Source organism: Battus philenor, unplaced genomic scaffold (genome assembly GCF_028537555.1).
Source record: "Battus philenor isolate CCGP_79_NKW_IND1 unplaced genomic scaffold, ilBatPhil1.0.hap1 SCAF_6, whole genome shotgun sequence".
Taxonomy (NCBI): Eukaryota; Metazoa; Arthropoda; class Insecta; order Lepidoptera; family Papilionidae; genus Battus; species Battus philenor.
In genome coordinates, this window is record NW_027181726.1 from 12531860 (window position 1) to 12546376 (window position 14517).

The 14517-nt window shown below is 32.6% G+C and overlaps 1 protein-coding gene across 3 annotated transcripts; it reads right to left on the bottom strand.

Moving 5' to 3' along the window:
• Window positions 1–283: 283 nt before the first annotated feature.
• On the bottom strand, window positions 284–14198 carry LOC137930248 (15-hydroxyprostaglandin dehydrogenase [NAD(+)]-like). 3 transcript variants are annotated; one of them, XM_068773456.1, is made up of 5 exons: window positions 14039–14198; window positions 13424–13663; window positions 2042–2218; window positions 1104–1252; window positions 284–460 (listed from the first exon to the last, which is right to left on the bottom strand). In XM_068773456.1, the coding sequence occupies exons 1-5, from the start codon at window positions 14132–14134 to the stop codon at window positions 313–315; spliced, it is 810 nt and encodes a 269-aa protein (XP_068629557.1). In that variant the 5' UTR covers window positions 14135–14198; the 3' UTR covers window positions 284–312. The 3 variants fall into 3 exon arrangements, with proteins under 3 accessions (XP_068629557.1, XP_068629556.1, XP_068629555.1); XM_068773454.1 differs by lacking the exons at window positions 284–460; window positions 1104–1252; window positions 2042–2218 and adding exons at window positions 6790–7248; window positions 11052–11200; window positions 12593–12769; XM_068773455.1 differs by lacking the exons at window positions 13424–13663; window positions 14039–14198 and adding an exon at window positions 2611–2843.
• Window positions 14199–14517: the final 319 nt, after the last annotated feature.

Sequence of the window (14517 nt, forward strand, 5' to 3'; positions counted from 1 at the left end):
GTGCCTGTCCAGAAATGATTAGGGAGTACAAGAGGCCCCATTACCAAGGCTACACAGAAAAGCTCACTTCTTGCCCTACCAACGTATGCAGGAAGACTACTTTAACTAATTCTAAAGTAATCTTCAAAACTGTGTTTTTATGGAAATTTATTGTAACCAAATGAGATATTAGTGATAACGGTAAAGCTGATATCACTCTTTAAAAAAAATAAAACACTACGCAAGTTACTATTCCAACGTTTATTTAAAACCATAATAAAACTTACAATCCAAATAAATTTTTTATATTTTAGCACTTATAACCGATGGCTATTAAAACAAATCTTCGGACATTATATCGTACGCTTTCTTAATTCTCTCCGTTATGTTGCGTGCAGGTTTATTATTATGAATTAACCAGGTGTCTCCACTGTCGGCAACTTCAAATACCTCAGCCAAACCACGCGCTGCGTTATCGACGCTGTAAAGTTAATATTTTTGTAACAATCTCTACATTTGTTTTAAAATGCCAACAACTAGTCATTGGGTACAGCGCAAAACACAATGTTTACCTGTTTGTGAGATACGTAAACGAGCGTTGCATACTAGTTACTACTTCGTAAACATCACTTAACATATGTCTTAAATTCAGCAGTATTAAATATGTAAACGATATAAAGCTTATTTAAGGAACAAGTCTAAAGGTACCTCCAACTGTGATATATAAATTTTCAACATCCTTTTCGTCCTTCACTACTAAGTGCACTACTGGAAAGCACTCGAAACGTAGGGAACATAAAAAAAAAACTATTAAACGATATTACTTCAGCAAATACGAAGGACCTATGGGTCATAAATATCTAACCAGACTGGTAAAACAAGAAAATCATGTAACACCGTCCGTTAAAAACTATTATGCTAAGAATTCAAATTAATTTAACTTCGTTAATATTTAACCAGAATTAGCTTCCTAATAAATATAAACAAATATCTATACAGTACGCCCATTGTACTTTTAAATGCTATAATAACTAAGTTTTATTTTTGATATTTCGTGTACAATAAAGAGAACACAAAACACAAAATTAAACACGATGGCTTAAGAAATCGTAGTCTTAACGTACCTTTGCAAAGGTAATGATTTTAAAGTATTATTCATTTCTTCCTCGGCCTCTTTGTCAAAACTTTTCATTTCATAAAACATAGCAGTATCTGTACAACCGAAGCATATTGTAATTACTCGAACACCTGTGCGAGAGTAGTAATTCTGCTTCTGAAATAATGCATTTACACTAAAATCATTTTATCATTTCGTCATCATCAATTAAATTTTAGAACGTCCACTTCTGGATATAGGCTTTTCCCCCAGATCTCTAATAACACCAGTAACCCTAACAAAGACGCTATCTATCCACATTATATGTGGACGCCTTAGCTGCGTATACTTATAATCAAAAAGATATTATTGCAAACCTTATAGATAAAATCACAAAATGGCGTCTACAGTTCAATACTAGATTTTCCAGGGTTAATACTAAAAAAATCACATCATGTTTCATTGTTTACTAAACAAAAATAAAAAAACTAAATTGTCAAGGATATATTTACATGCATTTTTGACTGCTCGACTGCAGATGCGTTCTCATAATTTTTTGATTTATTATTTCAGTTTACTGTAACGTTTGGTCTTTTTAGCATGTTCAATCTTTGGTCGCTCAATCAACTATGAAGGGAATAGCTCGTAATTATAATATAAAATAATAATAATAGAAAACAGATACCCATGGGTATAGTTCTGTAGACTACAGAATAGCAAGCGCAATGTTGATTATTCTCCCACAATCTAGATAGATGATCTATTTGAAATCAAAGAGTAACCTTAACTAGTTCGAAAGCAATGTACTTTTGATTTGAAATAGTATGTTATATATATATAATTATATCAAATATGACACCTAATTAAAAATTAGTTTTTGTCTGACTTGAGATATTTTTTATACAGATAAATAAACATGGTTTAATGCCATTTGCGTCAAAGCAGCCACTGCTGGAATTGACTTACCCCAATGCAATTGCTAAATTGTAAAACAGCACTTTTAGTACCGAAGTACACAAAAAAGATCGGAGCCAATTGACATAACGCTGCGATTGACGAAACATTTATTATTGTTCCGCCTTTACCACCTCGATCCTTTCTCATGTACTCCATACCCTTAATGGTGCTCGTAACTACAGCTTTCTGAAATAGCATCAAATTTCCTACAATCATATTATTATGTGACATTAGAAACTATTTAAGTACTTACTTAAATTTTTTATTACATTTTTATCATAACAGATAATACTTTTATATGGTATTAATGCAAGCATATGCACTACATTTGTTTACCCAGACAAAATGCCAAAGGTTGTCACTCTAATCACAGCTATCGTTAAAGTGGAACACACAAACATAATACAACAATTGAAATACTGCAGAAGCAGGCACTGCGGTGATAACATTATTAAAATAAATTTTATAATTACATTAAACAAACAAAAAAATAAAAACATAGCTTGAAAAATGTAACGTCTTACTAATTCTTTTCAAGATATGATAAAAAAATGAACAAAAGACATTAAATTACTTACATAATTAATGTTAATTAAATTTTTATAGTTGTCACTCTGTTCTGGAAGTCCAGCGTTATTTATTATAACATCTATGTATCCATTAGCATTAATAACACTGTCGAAGGCACCAAACAATTGATCATCGTCTCCCACATCGCACTCTATAAACTTAGCTTTATTGTTCCCGAAACATTCCGCTAATTCATTTTCAAGTTTCATTCCACCATTTTTGTCGATATCCAAAAATGCTATATGCTGTAATAAAAATAGATAAAAACCTTTAATAGATTATTTACATTAACATACATTGATAATTTTTACATTATTTTATTTAATGTTATTTACCTTAGCTCCCCTTTGAAGAAATTCCTTTATAATAGCTGTTCCTATTCCATTCGCGCCGCCAGTCAGAAACACTACCTTATTATTCACTTCAATCATTTTTGCAGCTTTACGAAAAATACACTATCAAATCGGATATACTGATTATTATAAATTCGATACACGAGTGTCCACATCGACTGTAACATGCAAACTAACATGTAAGGAGTACAACATATACTATTGTTATCTTTTTCATGTTCCTCAACGAGATTTTAACTTAATATGTAATTTATATTTTACTTCCAATTAATTTTATTATTATCATTATTGTGATCAATATTTAAAAAATTATAGAACGATTTTTTAAATGTTCTGGTTTTGTTTAACCATAAAAAATTGAAGGTCAACGATATTACTATCAAAGCAGCCAATTTGTATTATCAGTTGTATAAAAAATGCAAATTGTTATGTCGAATTAGGAACAACGCTGGCTTATTGGAGTCGTTTTCTACTTTAAATTGATTATAGTTGTAATAAAATTGCAAAAAAACGGTATGATATTTATAGAAAATAAAATGTGCACTTAGTAAAATAAACTGTTGCAAACTAGCATTTACCGAGACCAGCAAGTTTTCAAATACGATGAGTAGATAGATGATTTATTCATTTAAAAAAAACTGATATTTTTTCGCATAGGTTTTGTTAACTTTAACTATTTTACCTCTATTTAATTTATGTAAAGTTATATCGTTATTAATTATTAATTTATATAACTAATACGATTATTTCCGTATTTTAACTTAAGTTTCAGCAGAAACACACTCCTAATTTTCTGCTTTGTGATTCTTTCTTGTGATTGACTGTAAGAGATCTCTCTCAGCGATAAGACTGCCTTATGTTACACAAAAGATATGTAATTGTGCATTTTAATGTTAAGTCGGAGTCCATTGTATTTGTGTTATAAAAATATAATTTTATCTATTTGGTGAAATTTTTTTTCAATCATTGCAATCTATATATATATATATATATATATATATATATATATATATATATATATATATATATATATAGGGCCTGATGTTGGTGCCCCGTATGTCGGACTCGATCTAGATCAATACCGACTAAAAACAATCCTCTCTCTTCGGTATCCCTGGTCCACACGGCATGGCCGTTAGGCATTACTTCGCGGGGGGGATTTAGCCGCAGCTTTCTCTGATAGAGTGGCTGTTCAGGCCAACTTCCTCCGCTCTTGCTCTATTTTACGCAACTCCTTCAGCACCGTCGTACAGTACGCGCTCGTAAGTTCCCAGGCCGAAGGCGAGGATAGCATTGTAGCTATCAGAGTTTCAGGATAGATTTTTTTATATATGTGTATTTTTTTTATATGTGTGTGTGTGTGTGTGTATATAAGGTTTAAGTCACTATATCTGACCAAATAAAGCATACTCACTGTTATTTCAATTTCAATGCTAATAAATTAAAACATTTACTGTCGACTTAAGTCACCTTTGCTTCGTAAAGCAAATAATAGACTTTACCATAATAATAACATATCATATCGACACTGCTGCTATTTTATTCGTTTTTCATTCATTTTCACTAATTGTAAGCTGTATAACATCCCGCGGGAAATTTACAACGCCGCGCTGTCTTAAGGCTGAGATACGTTATCGAGTCTCCAGCCACGACAAAACAACAGAACAGCCTACCTATAAAACAATTCACAAAAATTCGTTAAATAAACGCCTTTAATTTTAATATCGTTGCCAGAGTATCTAACGCCGCTTCTTCTTTTTAAGAACTTTCAAAAGTGGTAGCAATGTCAGTCAGGAGCAACCGACCAAGCTGAGGTTCGTCTCTCTCTGGCGCCCTTATGTTGCTATGATATATTCGTTTTAAGTTAGCCTTAGCCGAATTCTACTCATGGAGCCTTACGAAAGATCTCTCTATCCAGCGCCCACTAAAATAATCCAAGAGCTCGGTGAACAACCAATCTGGTAACAATACCACTATTGTCGTATTATTGGTATTATATACCATTCTTGATTCATGAACGTAAAAAGATATATTATTTTATTTTTAATTATATTTATGTGAAATGTATTTAATAAATTCCAATGTATTGATTTGAATAAAATCTCATTTCATTTATTAAATTAAGGTTGTGTTTTTGAATATAAAAGCGACGGCACATTGACTTTTCTTAACGAAAATATTAAATGTCGGGAACGCCGGAGAATTATTATGGATCTTTCATCGTTGCAGTAAATATTAATCTTACGTCGCAAATAACCATCTGTGAAAAAAATTTTAGGCAGAAATATTTTAGAATTTCATAATAAACGTCTATCTCGATTTTAATAATTTAAAAATTATAAAATATCTATGATAAATCTATAAACAGAGGTTTTCGTGCAATAATAGCTTACCTATTGTGGATATTTTTGCGTTATTCTATAATAAATATAAACGCTTTTACTTTTTTTATTTATGTTTATTTAGCTTATGTTCTTTGCTTTATATTTTGTGTGCATAATTCTTTGCTTTTAATAAAACATGAAATATGCCGCACTTCTTTAAGAAATAAAGTAGAATGTATTTTTTATACCAGTATGCATAACTCTTAAGTGGAAAATGACTCAACTGATAGCATCGTCTCTATTTATGAATATACAGATATCAACAAGGTATACCCGGCATTTGATATAGTATGTCATAGTAATATTTCGTCGGAACTGTTAATCTATTATAAACAGTCGATTTTCACCAATCCATGTAAATACCGTTATATTTACATATAAAAACGTATCTATTCAACTTCATTTAAATTACTGTAATTCATGTATGTACTCAAATGCTATGTGAGCAGCGGTAATAACTAAAACTTACAAGTAGGTCGCGGGTCTGATTTCCGGAATACAGTCTTATGTTATTCACAATTAGTTCATTAATTAATTGCAACTGCTTACAAATAAGTTTTCAGAGTATGGCAGTAAGGTCCTCTGCATACCATAATACTAAACCGCGATCGCCAACCCGCCTGACAAGTGTGGCGATTAAGTTATATCCTCCATAGATCTTTGGGGCTGACCTATGACTGGCAGGGCGTGACTATGGGTTGAAACGATGATTCAAACGCCAGGTACTAGAGTTTTTATTCATAAAAAAATTGTAAAAGTGTAGTTTCAGAATGAAATTATAATTATTTAAATATATTTAAATTCTCCTAATATATATGTCTTTGAATATGGAACAGGTTTTAATTCTTATAAATGAATACAAGAATTCACATATAAATTATTTAGTGTATTTATTTACATGACTATTAATATTTATTGTGAGTTACAACGATAATAAAAAAACGCCTTAATATTTAGGATAATGCTAAACACTATCTTTTATAAATGCATTGAACTCATTATCGCTTCGAACAAAACACTCTCAATAAGACAAATAAAAATCAATTTTAATAATTATATTCCCTAAAGTTTTAAGCAGTGAAGTGGTAAAAATAAATTAAAATACGTTATGGGTATAGTATGAGGGGGAAACGCACGTCCAGGTCAACAAAGACAAACTGAAACTTGCAGCGCAGAAACACTGCGTCGTAGTTTTAGAAATTAAATAACAAAGCGCTTTTGTGCCGCGTAGCAGTCAAACTCAGAAGTTTTAAAATATATACACAAATCATGAGTTCATAGATATACATATTTATTCCCTTAGCTTTATAAAATTGGTAACTTTTGAGCAACTGTGTACGATACTACAACACGCTACCATATATTGTCTCGAAATTGTCTAGTAATATATTAAAAAAATTCATTAAACAAAAAAGTGCAAAAAATCCTAACATAGTATGTAGGATTTTCGAAGGAATAACAAAGCTTGGCAGGAAAATGATCTTTTTATTTAATTATGTTAAGGATTTTATAAATGTGACCACAGCAAAAGCCGAATTGAAGGAAGCTTTTATAGGAGAGATCAATCTGATTCTAGTTTCTGTTAAATTGGTGACTTCTGCCTTTCTGCTCTTAACGAACTCAATTCTTTACTATAAATGATTTTAAATGGGTAACCATATGAATAAATTAATATTATATTATTACAAAAATCTTTATCCGCTGGTATAATTATATACAATTATATTCCGTATGTTTCGGGACGTTGTAGCCCGATGGTTAGTTAAGCAAATCTTCAGACATTATCTCATACGCTTTCTTAATTTTCTCCGTTATGTTGCGTGCAGGTTTATCGTTGTTTACAAGCCAGGTGTCCCCGCTCTCGCCAAGTTCAAAGGCAGTTAATAAGCCCCGTGCTGCAGATTCCAAGCTGTAAAGTAAATACTTAAATGTTAGCAAAAATCTAGAAAATCCGTATTGAAAAAATATATAATGGTGTGAACAAATTATCGCGTATAATTTATTCAAAACCGTTTTAATTACTTTGTTTTACAGAGGCATTGACGCTCGTATATATATATAATACATAAAAGATATCAGAATTATGTTTAAACTACAAACCATTTAATCATAGATTTATTTCTGTTTCTTCTTGTTTCCACATTAAAAGCTGTATATATTTTGAAAATTTAGACTAATAATTAATATAAAAAACATTAAAACTTTTTGATTGGACAATTTCTAAAGAAACTCGAACTATAGTTGGAAACAATACCAGATAAAGTTTAGTAAAACAAAACACAGGTGATGTAGTAACAGTCGCAGTTCAGTGGTAAATGAAGAGTTGCGATCGTAGGTCGTGGGTTCGATTCCCGGGATACAATTTTATATAATTCACACTTTGTGCATTAATTATATACTATTGCCACTGCTCACTAACAAGTTTCAGGAGGAGGCACAGCAGCGTCCTGTGCGTACTACAATACCATACTACGATAGCGAACCTGGCTGCTAAGCGTAGCGATTATGATATGAGCTTCTATGGGCTGAAACTACGACGGCGAAAATGTAAAACTTTTTCTAAGGATTAGAGTTCCCAGTTTCCTCAAATACTTATTTTATTTATTTATTTAACAGTTTATTGTACACAATAAAAACACTAAAGTAACAATACAAATATAACTGACACAACAGGCACTACTTATTTCTAACCAGAAATTTCTTCCAGTAGGCCTACGGAAGGAGATTCATAAAAAGTAAGGCAGACACAACGTGCACATTAATTAAATTGAAATATTTACAATAGATACGACTTTTGTTGTTTGTTTGTTTGTTTTGACCATAATTACATACTTAACATGAACATAAATGTATACTTACATATTATATACTTACAAAAATAAGCATAATAAATAATATATATACATAATTTAAGCATAAATACATATATAACATATATAACTAAAAATATTATATATACTAGACAACTAGCGATAAATAGTGCTCTTTGACTCGCTTGTTAAATACAGGTAATGATGGACAATCACGTACTTCGTAGGGGAGAGCGTTCCATAATGTTGCGGCATGGACAGTGAAGGAATAGGAAAAGAAATCAGAGTGATGGGTGGGGATGGCCAGTGACGTCCTTACGTTCGAACGACAAGGTTTGTCCTGGGCCCGGGAGAAGTGGAAGAGGTTACGGAGATAAGAAGGAGCAGAGGGATTGTATAGGATGTTATAGAGAGTAGAAAGAACATGAGCGTTCCTGCGGTGACGAATTGGAAGCCACTTGAGTTGCGATCGGAACTGGGAAATATGATCGTACTTACGTAAACCGAAAATAAATCTAATACATACATTTTGGAGACGCTCTAGTTTGTTTAGAAGCTCCTCAGTGGCATCCAGGTAGCACGCGTCAGCGTAGTCAAGAATGGGGAAAAGGAGAGTCTGTACGAGGGAGATCTTGGTTTTCAGAGGTAAAAAGTTCTGGAGGCATTTGAGCGAGTGAAGTGAAAAATGTAACTTTTTGCTGACCTCATTGACGTGCTGGAGACAAGACAGATTGGAATCGATGATTACCCCAAGATTCTTTACAGATTTGCTAAAAGGTATAATAACGCCATCGTAAAGCAATGGACGGATAGCAGTGACAGCGCCAAGACGCTTATACATATATGCGCTCCCAATAAGCAAAGCCTGTGACTTTTTCGGGTTTACTACTAGTCCGAATGACTTAGCCCAAGTAGAGATCCGCTCCAGATCGGCATTGATAAGAGCAATAGCATCATCAAGATCAGAGATTTTAAAATGCCGATAGATCTGCAAGTCGTCTGCATAAAGATGGAAGTTAGACAAAATTACAGTGGTGACTGTGTTTATAAAAACGAAAAACAGGAGTGTTGACAGTACACCACCCTGCGGCACACCCGCACCGAGATCGCACCAGTCTGAGGAGACATCATCAGAGTGGATCCGCTGAGAACGACCACGAAGGAAAGACTCAAACCACGCCAAAGCAAGAGGAGAGACGTTAAGAGAGCGAAGAATAGCGAGAAGGACATCAAAGTCTACAGAATTGAAAGCGCTGCTAAAGTCGAGTAGTGTTAATATCGTCAGAGACTTGTCCTCCGTCGCAAGACGTATATCATCTGTGACCTTTAGCAGCGCTGTCACAGTACTGTGACCTGACCGGAAACCTGACTGGAAGGGAGAAAGTAGACTATTTGATGTAAGATAAGAAGACAGCTGATTGTGGACAATGTGTTCGAGGACTTTGGAAAGGTAAGGCAATAAAGATATGGGACGAAAATTGGAAAAGGACGTAGAATTGGAGACTTTTGGAAGAGGAATAATATTTGCACGCTTCCAGGCTGATGGAAAACAATTATTTACTAAGGAGTAATTAAAGATGATGAAAGACTTAAGTACAAGAAGAAAAATTTTAAGGCCTATTTTTATAAAATACCTAATTTTACCAATTTTATATAATAGCGTAATAAACATTATAGATGGCTCCCACTATTACATCGCCTCCTATTGTATTTAATCCACCGCTGCCTCATGAGAAATTCATTTTCACTCGAAACAGTAACACTCTTATCATACAAGGTGATTGGTTAAAGATTTGAGAGCTTTGAAGAGCTGAATTGAAAACAATTCTATCAATTAACATATGGTACATCATATTGTTATGAATATGTTTTCCAAATAAATATGGTTTTAGCTTATAGCATTATCAAACATATTGCAAAATTGTTTTTTGGCAATGTTGTTTTACAATGGTTTTAGACAGTGGCGTAGCTATGGTATTTGGGGCCTGGGGCAGATTGGGGCTTCGTGCTCCCCCCCCCCCCCCCCCTAAAGAGTCTAAATAATTTCAAAATTCAGAACAAAATGTAGTTAATATATATTTTTTTGGTTCAAAATAATAATAAATATATATATATATATATAACATTGGATCTTAATAAAATTTTATTGGGAAAATTTAAAAACGAACATTCCTCGCTTTTTGGTCTGCAAAGTCATTAATCACATTTTCAAAATCAACAGTGTCGACTAGTTCATGTTCTATTGACATTATTGCAAGATAATTTAATCTGTTTATCATTAAATAATCTTGCAATAATGTAATAATTTATTATTTTGTCATTTAGGGCCCTTTTAAAAAACACTTTATGAGTTTTGTGAATGAAAAGGCTTAAACACTGTGTATATTATAATATGTAACTGTTTATTTTTTTAATGTTCATATTATTTAACAACTTTTTTAGCATAAAAATAGTAAAATTCGATATTCTTTTCATGTTATTTACTTTAATTTATGGTTTTCGTTTTTCTTTTAAAATTTCATTATTCATCATTCAAAAAAAAAATCAAAAAAATTATTTTCAACTTTGGTGCCCCCCCTACTTGTGGTGCCTGGTGCGGCCGCCCCGCTCGCCACCCCTAGCTACGCCACTGGTTTTAGAGATAATAAATAACTAAATTCGATTATAGTAAGAAAGGTGTTTATAAAATTCGCATCATTCAAATTCAAATTAATTGTTTATGCTACTTTTTATGCAGACTGCCAGAATTTATTGGCCTGGTGTATTCCATTACAAAAATAAATTATTGTAACGTAATGTTAAATCATAAAAGATGATTGAAAATAATTGTAAAAACTAGTAATTTTTTTCGAGATAAATGAGCTACGTCATATTTTTTTATTTTAAAACTTATTTTCGTAACCTTTGTACGGGGTAGATGGACACAATTCTTCTGATTTCGTCCTCTGCCTCTGGATCAAAACTCTTCATCAGTCCCAGAATTTCTGTGTCCGTAGAACCGAGGCATACTGTCACCACTCGAACTCCTGTACGCGAGTAGTAATTCTGCATCTAAAATGAAAACAGACAAAAAGTTCAATTTTCTGTCTTTTTACTTACAATTACTTCTATTTTTTTTTAATTAACTTCAATTAGCAATACTTGTTACAATTAAGAAATACCACCTTTGACTTATTTGAATAATTGTTCTCGTTTTGTTATAGATGACCACTGCACCTTTCAAAGATCTCCATGAACAGTAAGTATTTTGTTTCCAATATAATTATTTATTAGAGATATCGATGTATAATAAAAGTTTAAACATTCAATTTAATATGGTGACTAAATTAGTGTGGTTATGTTGAGTAACTATGATGGATACAGAAGGTGCTTGGAACTATTTTGAATGTTAAAATAAGTTTTGCTAATAGCGCTGAATGTGGCGAGCGTAAAAGAAAAAAAAAACAGTTGGTCAGAAGGGTAAATGAAAAAGAAAGATAAGCCACCTAAACCAATGCTGTTATTGATCCGCGAATCTACTTGAATGCATATACTTTTAGTTAATTTCGTTCGTAGTATTTGTGTAGTATAATAGTATGTATTTAGTATATGATGTGATTGATATTTTGCTGCTAGCCGACTTTGGTTTTGTGTAGCTTCATCGATATTGAGGCTAAAAAAGTGATTGCATCCCAGTTACATCGCAGACGTATGCACGAAGAGGGACTATACCTGTGTAAGTGTATAGTGTAGTGTAGTGTAAGTTTTGCGAAGCGAGGACTACTTGGCGGTCGAGAACGATACGGGCCTCTCTCGCCGGCAGACGCTTAAACACGGGTTTGACGGACAGGACCGCTGGTGTCTTGGGTATTTGTGTGATGCGTGTTCAGTACATCGCGGCCGATAGGAGCTAGATGTTTTAGTATAATAGTTAGCAGCTAACAATGTATGCAGACGAACTAAAATATCAAGCATAACCCAGTGGATTAGCCAGTTGGAGTGACGGTGGTCAGGCCACAGGAAGCATAGAATAAGCTGCTTTAAGGTCAGGGATTGAGGACTTCAGACAAGTAAGCGCAGAACAGGAAGTACATCTACGAGATGGACAGATGATCTTAAGTGTTTCGGAAGACGCTGGACATATTGAAAATTTCAAATTTCATAAATATCCATCCTTTCTACCAGATTACATAACATGCACTAAGAAACGTTCATCTTCGTACGTCGTAAAATGAGGAAAAACCTTCCGTTCGCGGGTTCTTAATTTGCTTTACTGGAATAAGTGTTAGGTAATATTTTCCAAATAGCAGCATTTCATAGGTGCAACCTATTTGGTACCTTGCCTTCCAACGCCATTATACGTAAAACCTCATGGTTGCTATGGCTTCTAATATAGTCGGAAGATTTCACTTAGAAACTTTCAAATGTTCACAAGCTCTTTGGATTGAATAAATATCGACTTACTCCGATGCAATTGCTAAATTGTTGTACAGCGCTTTTAGTTGCGAAATACACAAAATAACTTGGAGACAACTGACATAGCGCTGCAGTTGATGAAACGTTTATTATTGTACCGCCTTTGCCACCTCGATCCACCCTCATGTGCTCCAAACCCTTTATGGTGCTCGTAATCAACGCTCTCTGAAATTATAAACCTTGTGTTATATAATCAGTGACTGCACGTGCACGCACACAAGCGTGCTAATATCTTAATAGATGGAATACTGCTTAGCATAGTACCACCATTATATGTTAATGTAACTGTATTCACAGAGACGACGGGAAATAAAAATTATAATGGCAACGTTTTTCACTTCCGAGACTTTAAAAAAAAGTAATTATCAGCACACCCAAATGAATTAATGAGTAAAATAATAAATTACTCACAATTGAATAATTGTGTTAACAGCCATTACATTTTGATATAGATGAATTTTATTTATTTTTATATAATAACAGACAAACATTTTACATATCATTAATAAGCATACGCGTATAATAAATAGCTCTTTTATCATACCCAAAAAGAATGCAAAGAATAACTAATCCAAGTAATATTATAACACTAATATAAACAATCGTTGCTACTGTAACACACGAGAACAATGCTAGCAATGATAGGACACAGAAATAGACATCGCAATGATAGGATTATTAAAATAAATGTAGTGATTACACTAATGAAACCATTAATTAAAACATCGTTCTTTTACGAAACCTTTAAATGGTATGAATAATAATAAAACATCAAAAAAAATTAATACATAGATGTAAAAACAAAAAAAAAATACTTACAATATTAATGTTAATTATATTCTTATAGTTATCATTATTCTGTTCTCCTACTCCAGCGTTATTAATAACAACATCAATGTATCCATTATCAGCGATAACACTGTTGTAGGCACCAAACAACTGTTCATCATCACCGACATCGCATTCTATAAACTTCACTTTATTTTTCCCATAACATTCCGCTAATTCATTTTCAAATTTCAATCCGCCATTTTTGTCGATATCCAAAAATGCGACATGCTATTAACAAAATATGTTTACCATGTTATATTATCATTAGAAGTATAACATTTCAATTTGATAGAATCTAGAATCAAATTAAGCTGCTCAGTAACAGTAACATTTTGAACTTAGACCTACGATGGTTCTTGAGGAATGCCCGGATTTAGAAGAATTCAATCGAAAAATTTTTTTTGTATTACTTTCGCAATGTCCTTTATACGGTACTGAAATTCATTATCAAGCTTTACAAATCTTTATTGAAAGTCTTTTTAATGTACATTATAATTCTAAAATAATTGTGTAACCGTATACATAAGAAATTAACTAGTTTTATGAATCGTACAGACATTTATAACAAGTGTAATTTTGTTTCTTTATTAATTCGTTATTTACCTTAGCACCTCTTTGAAGAAACTCTTTAACAACAGCTGCGCCTATTCCCTTAGCACCACCAGTCAGAAATACTACTTTATCATTCACATCAATCATTTTTGTAGTTTTATCAATAATTTATACCTCAATAATATGAATTAATGTTAACACAAGTGCTTGTGTCGACTTTTGCTTGCGTACTGAAATGTTAGGATAGCAACATGCATAAGTTCTCTCTTTAATATGTATACTTATGTTTCAAGTTTATTGTACTGCAAAAACCGTTATCAGAAAAAATGTCGTCACATTACATATATATATTACATATATATCATTATTATATACATATAGACTAGTAACTCTTTATGGTATCAAGTCTGTATGCACAGGTAATAAACAATAATCAATTTTATTGTAAAATGTAATGATCCGTTGCTTAATATTTCTGTAACCGCTAATTTTAAATAAGATTCACCAAATACTATTTGACAGCAAATGAG

Bases quoted from the DNA above. Each gene is read 5' to 3' on its own strand.
- LOC137930248 (XM_068773454.1), bottom strand. From the start codon at position 14,134: ATGATTGATGTGAATGATAAAGTAGTATTTCTGACTGGTGGTGCTAAG. The intron at 12,770-13,423 runs GTAAGTATTTTT...TTATAATTTCAG, and splicing joins ATATAATTAACATTAATATT to AGAGCGTTGATTACGAGCAC. The intron at 7,249-11,051 runs GTTACGAAAATA...TTTACTTTACAG, and splicing joins TCCATCTACCCCGTACAAAG to CTTGGAATCTGCAGCACGGG.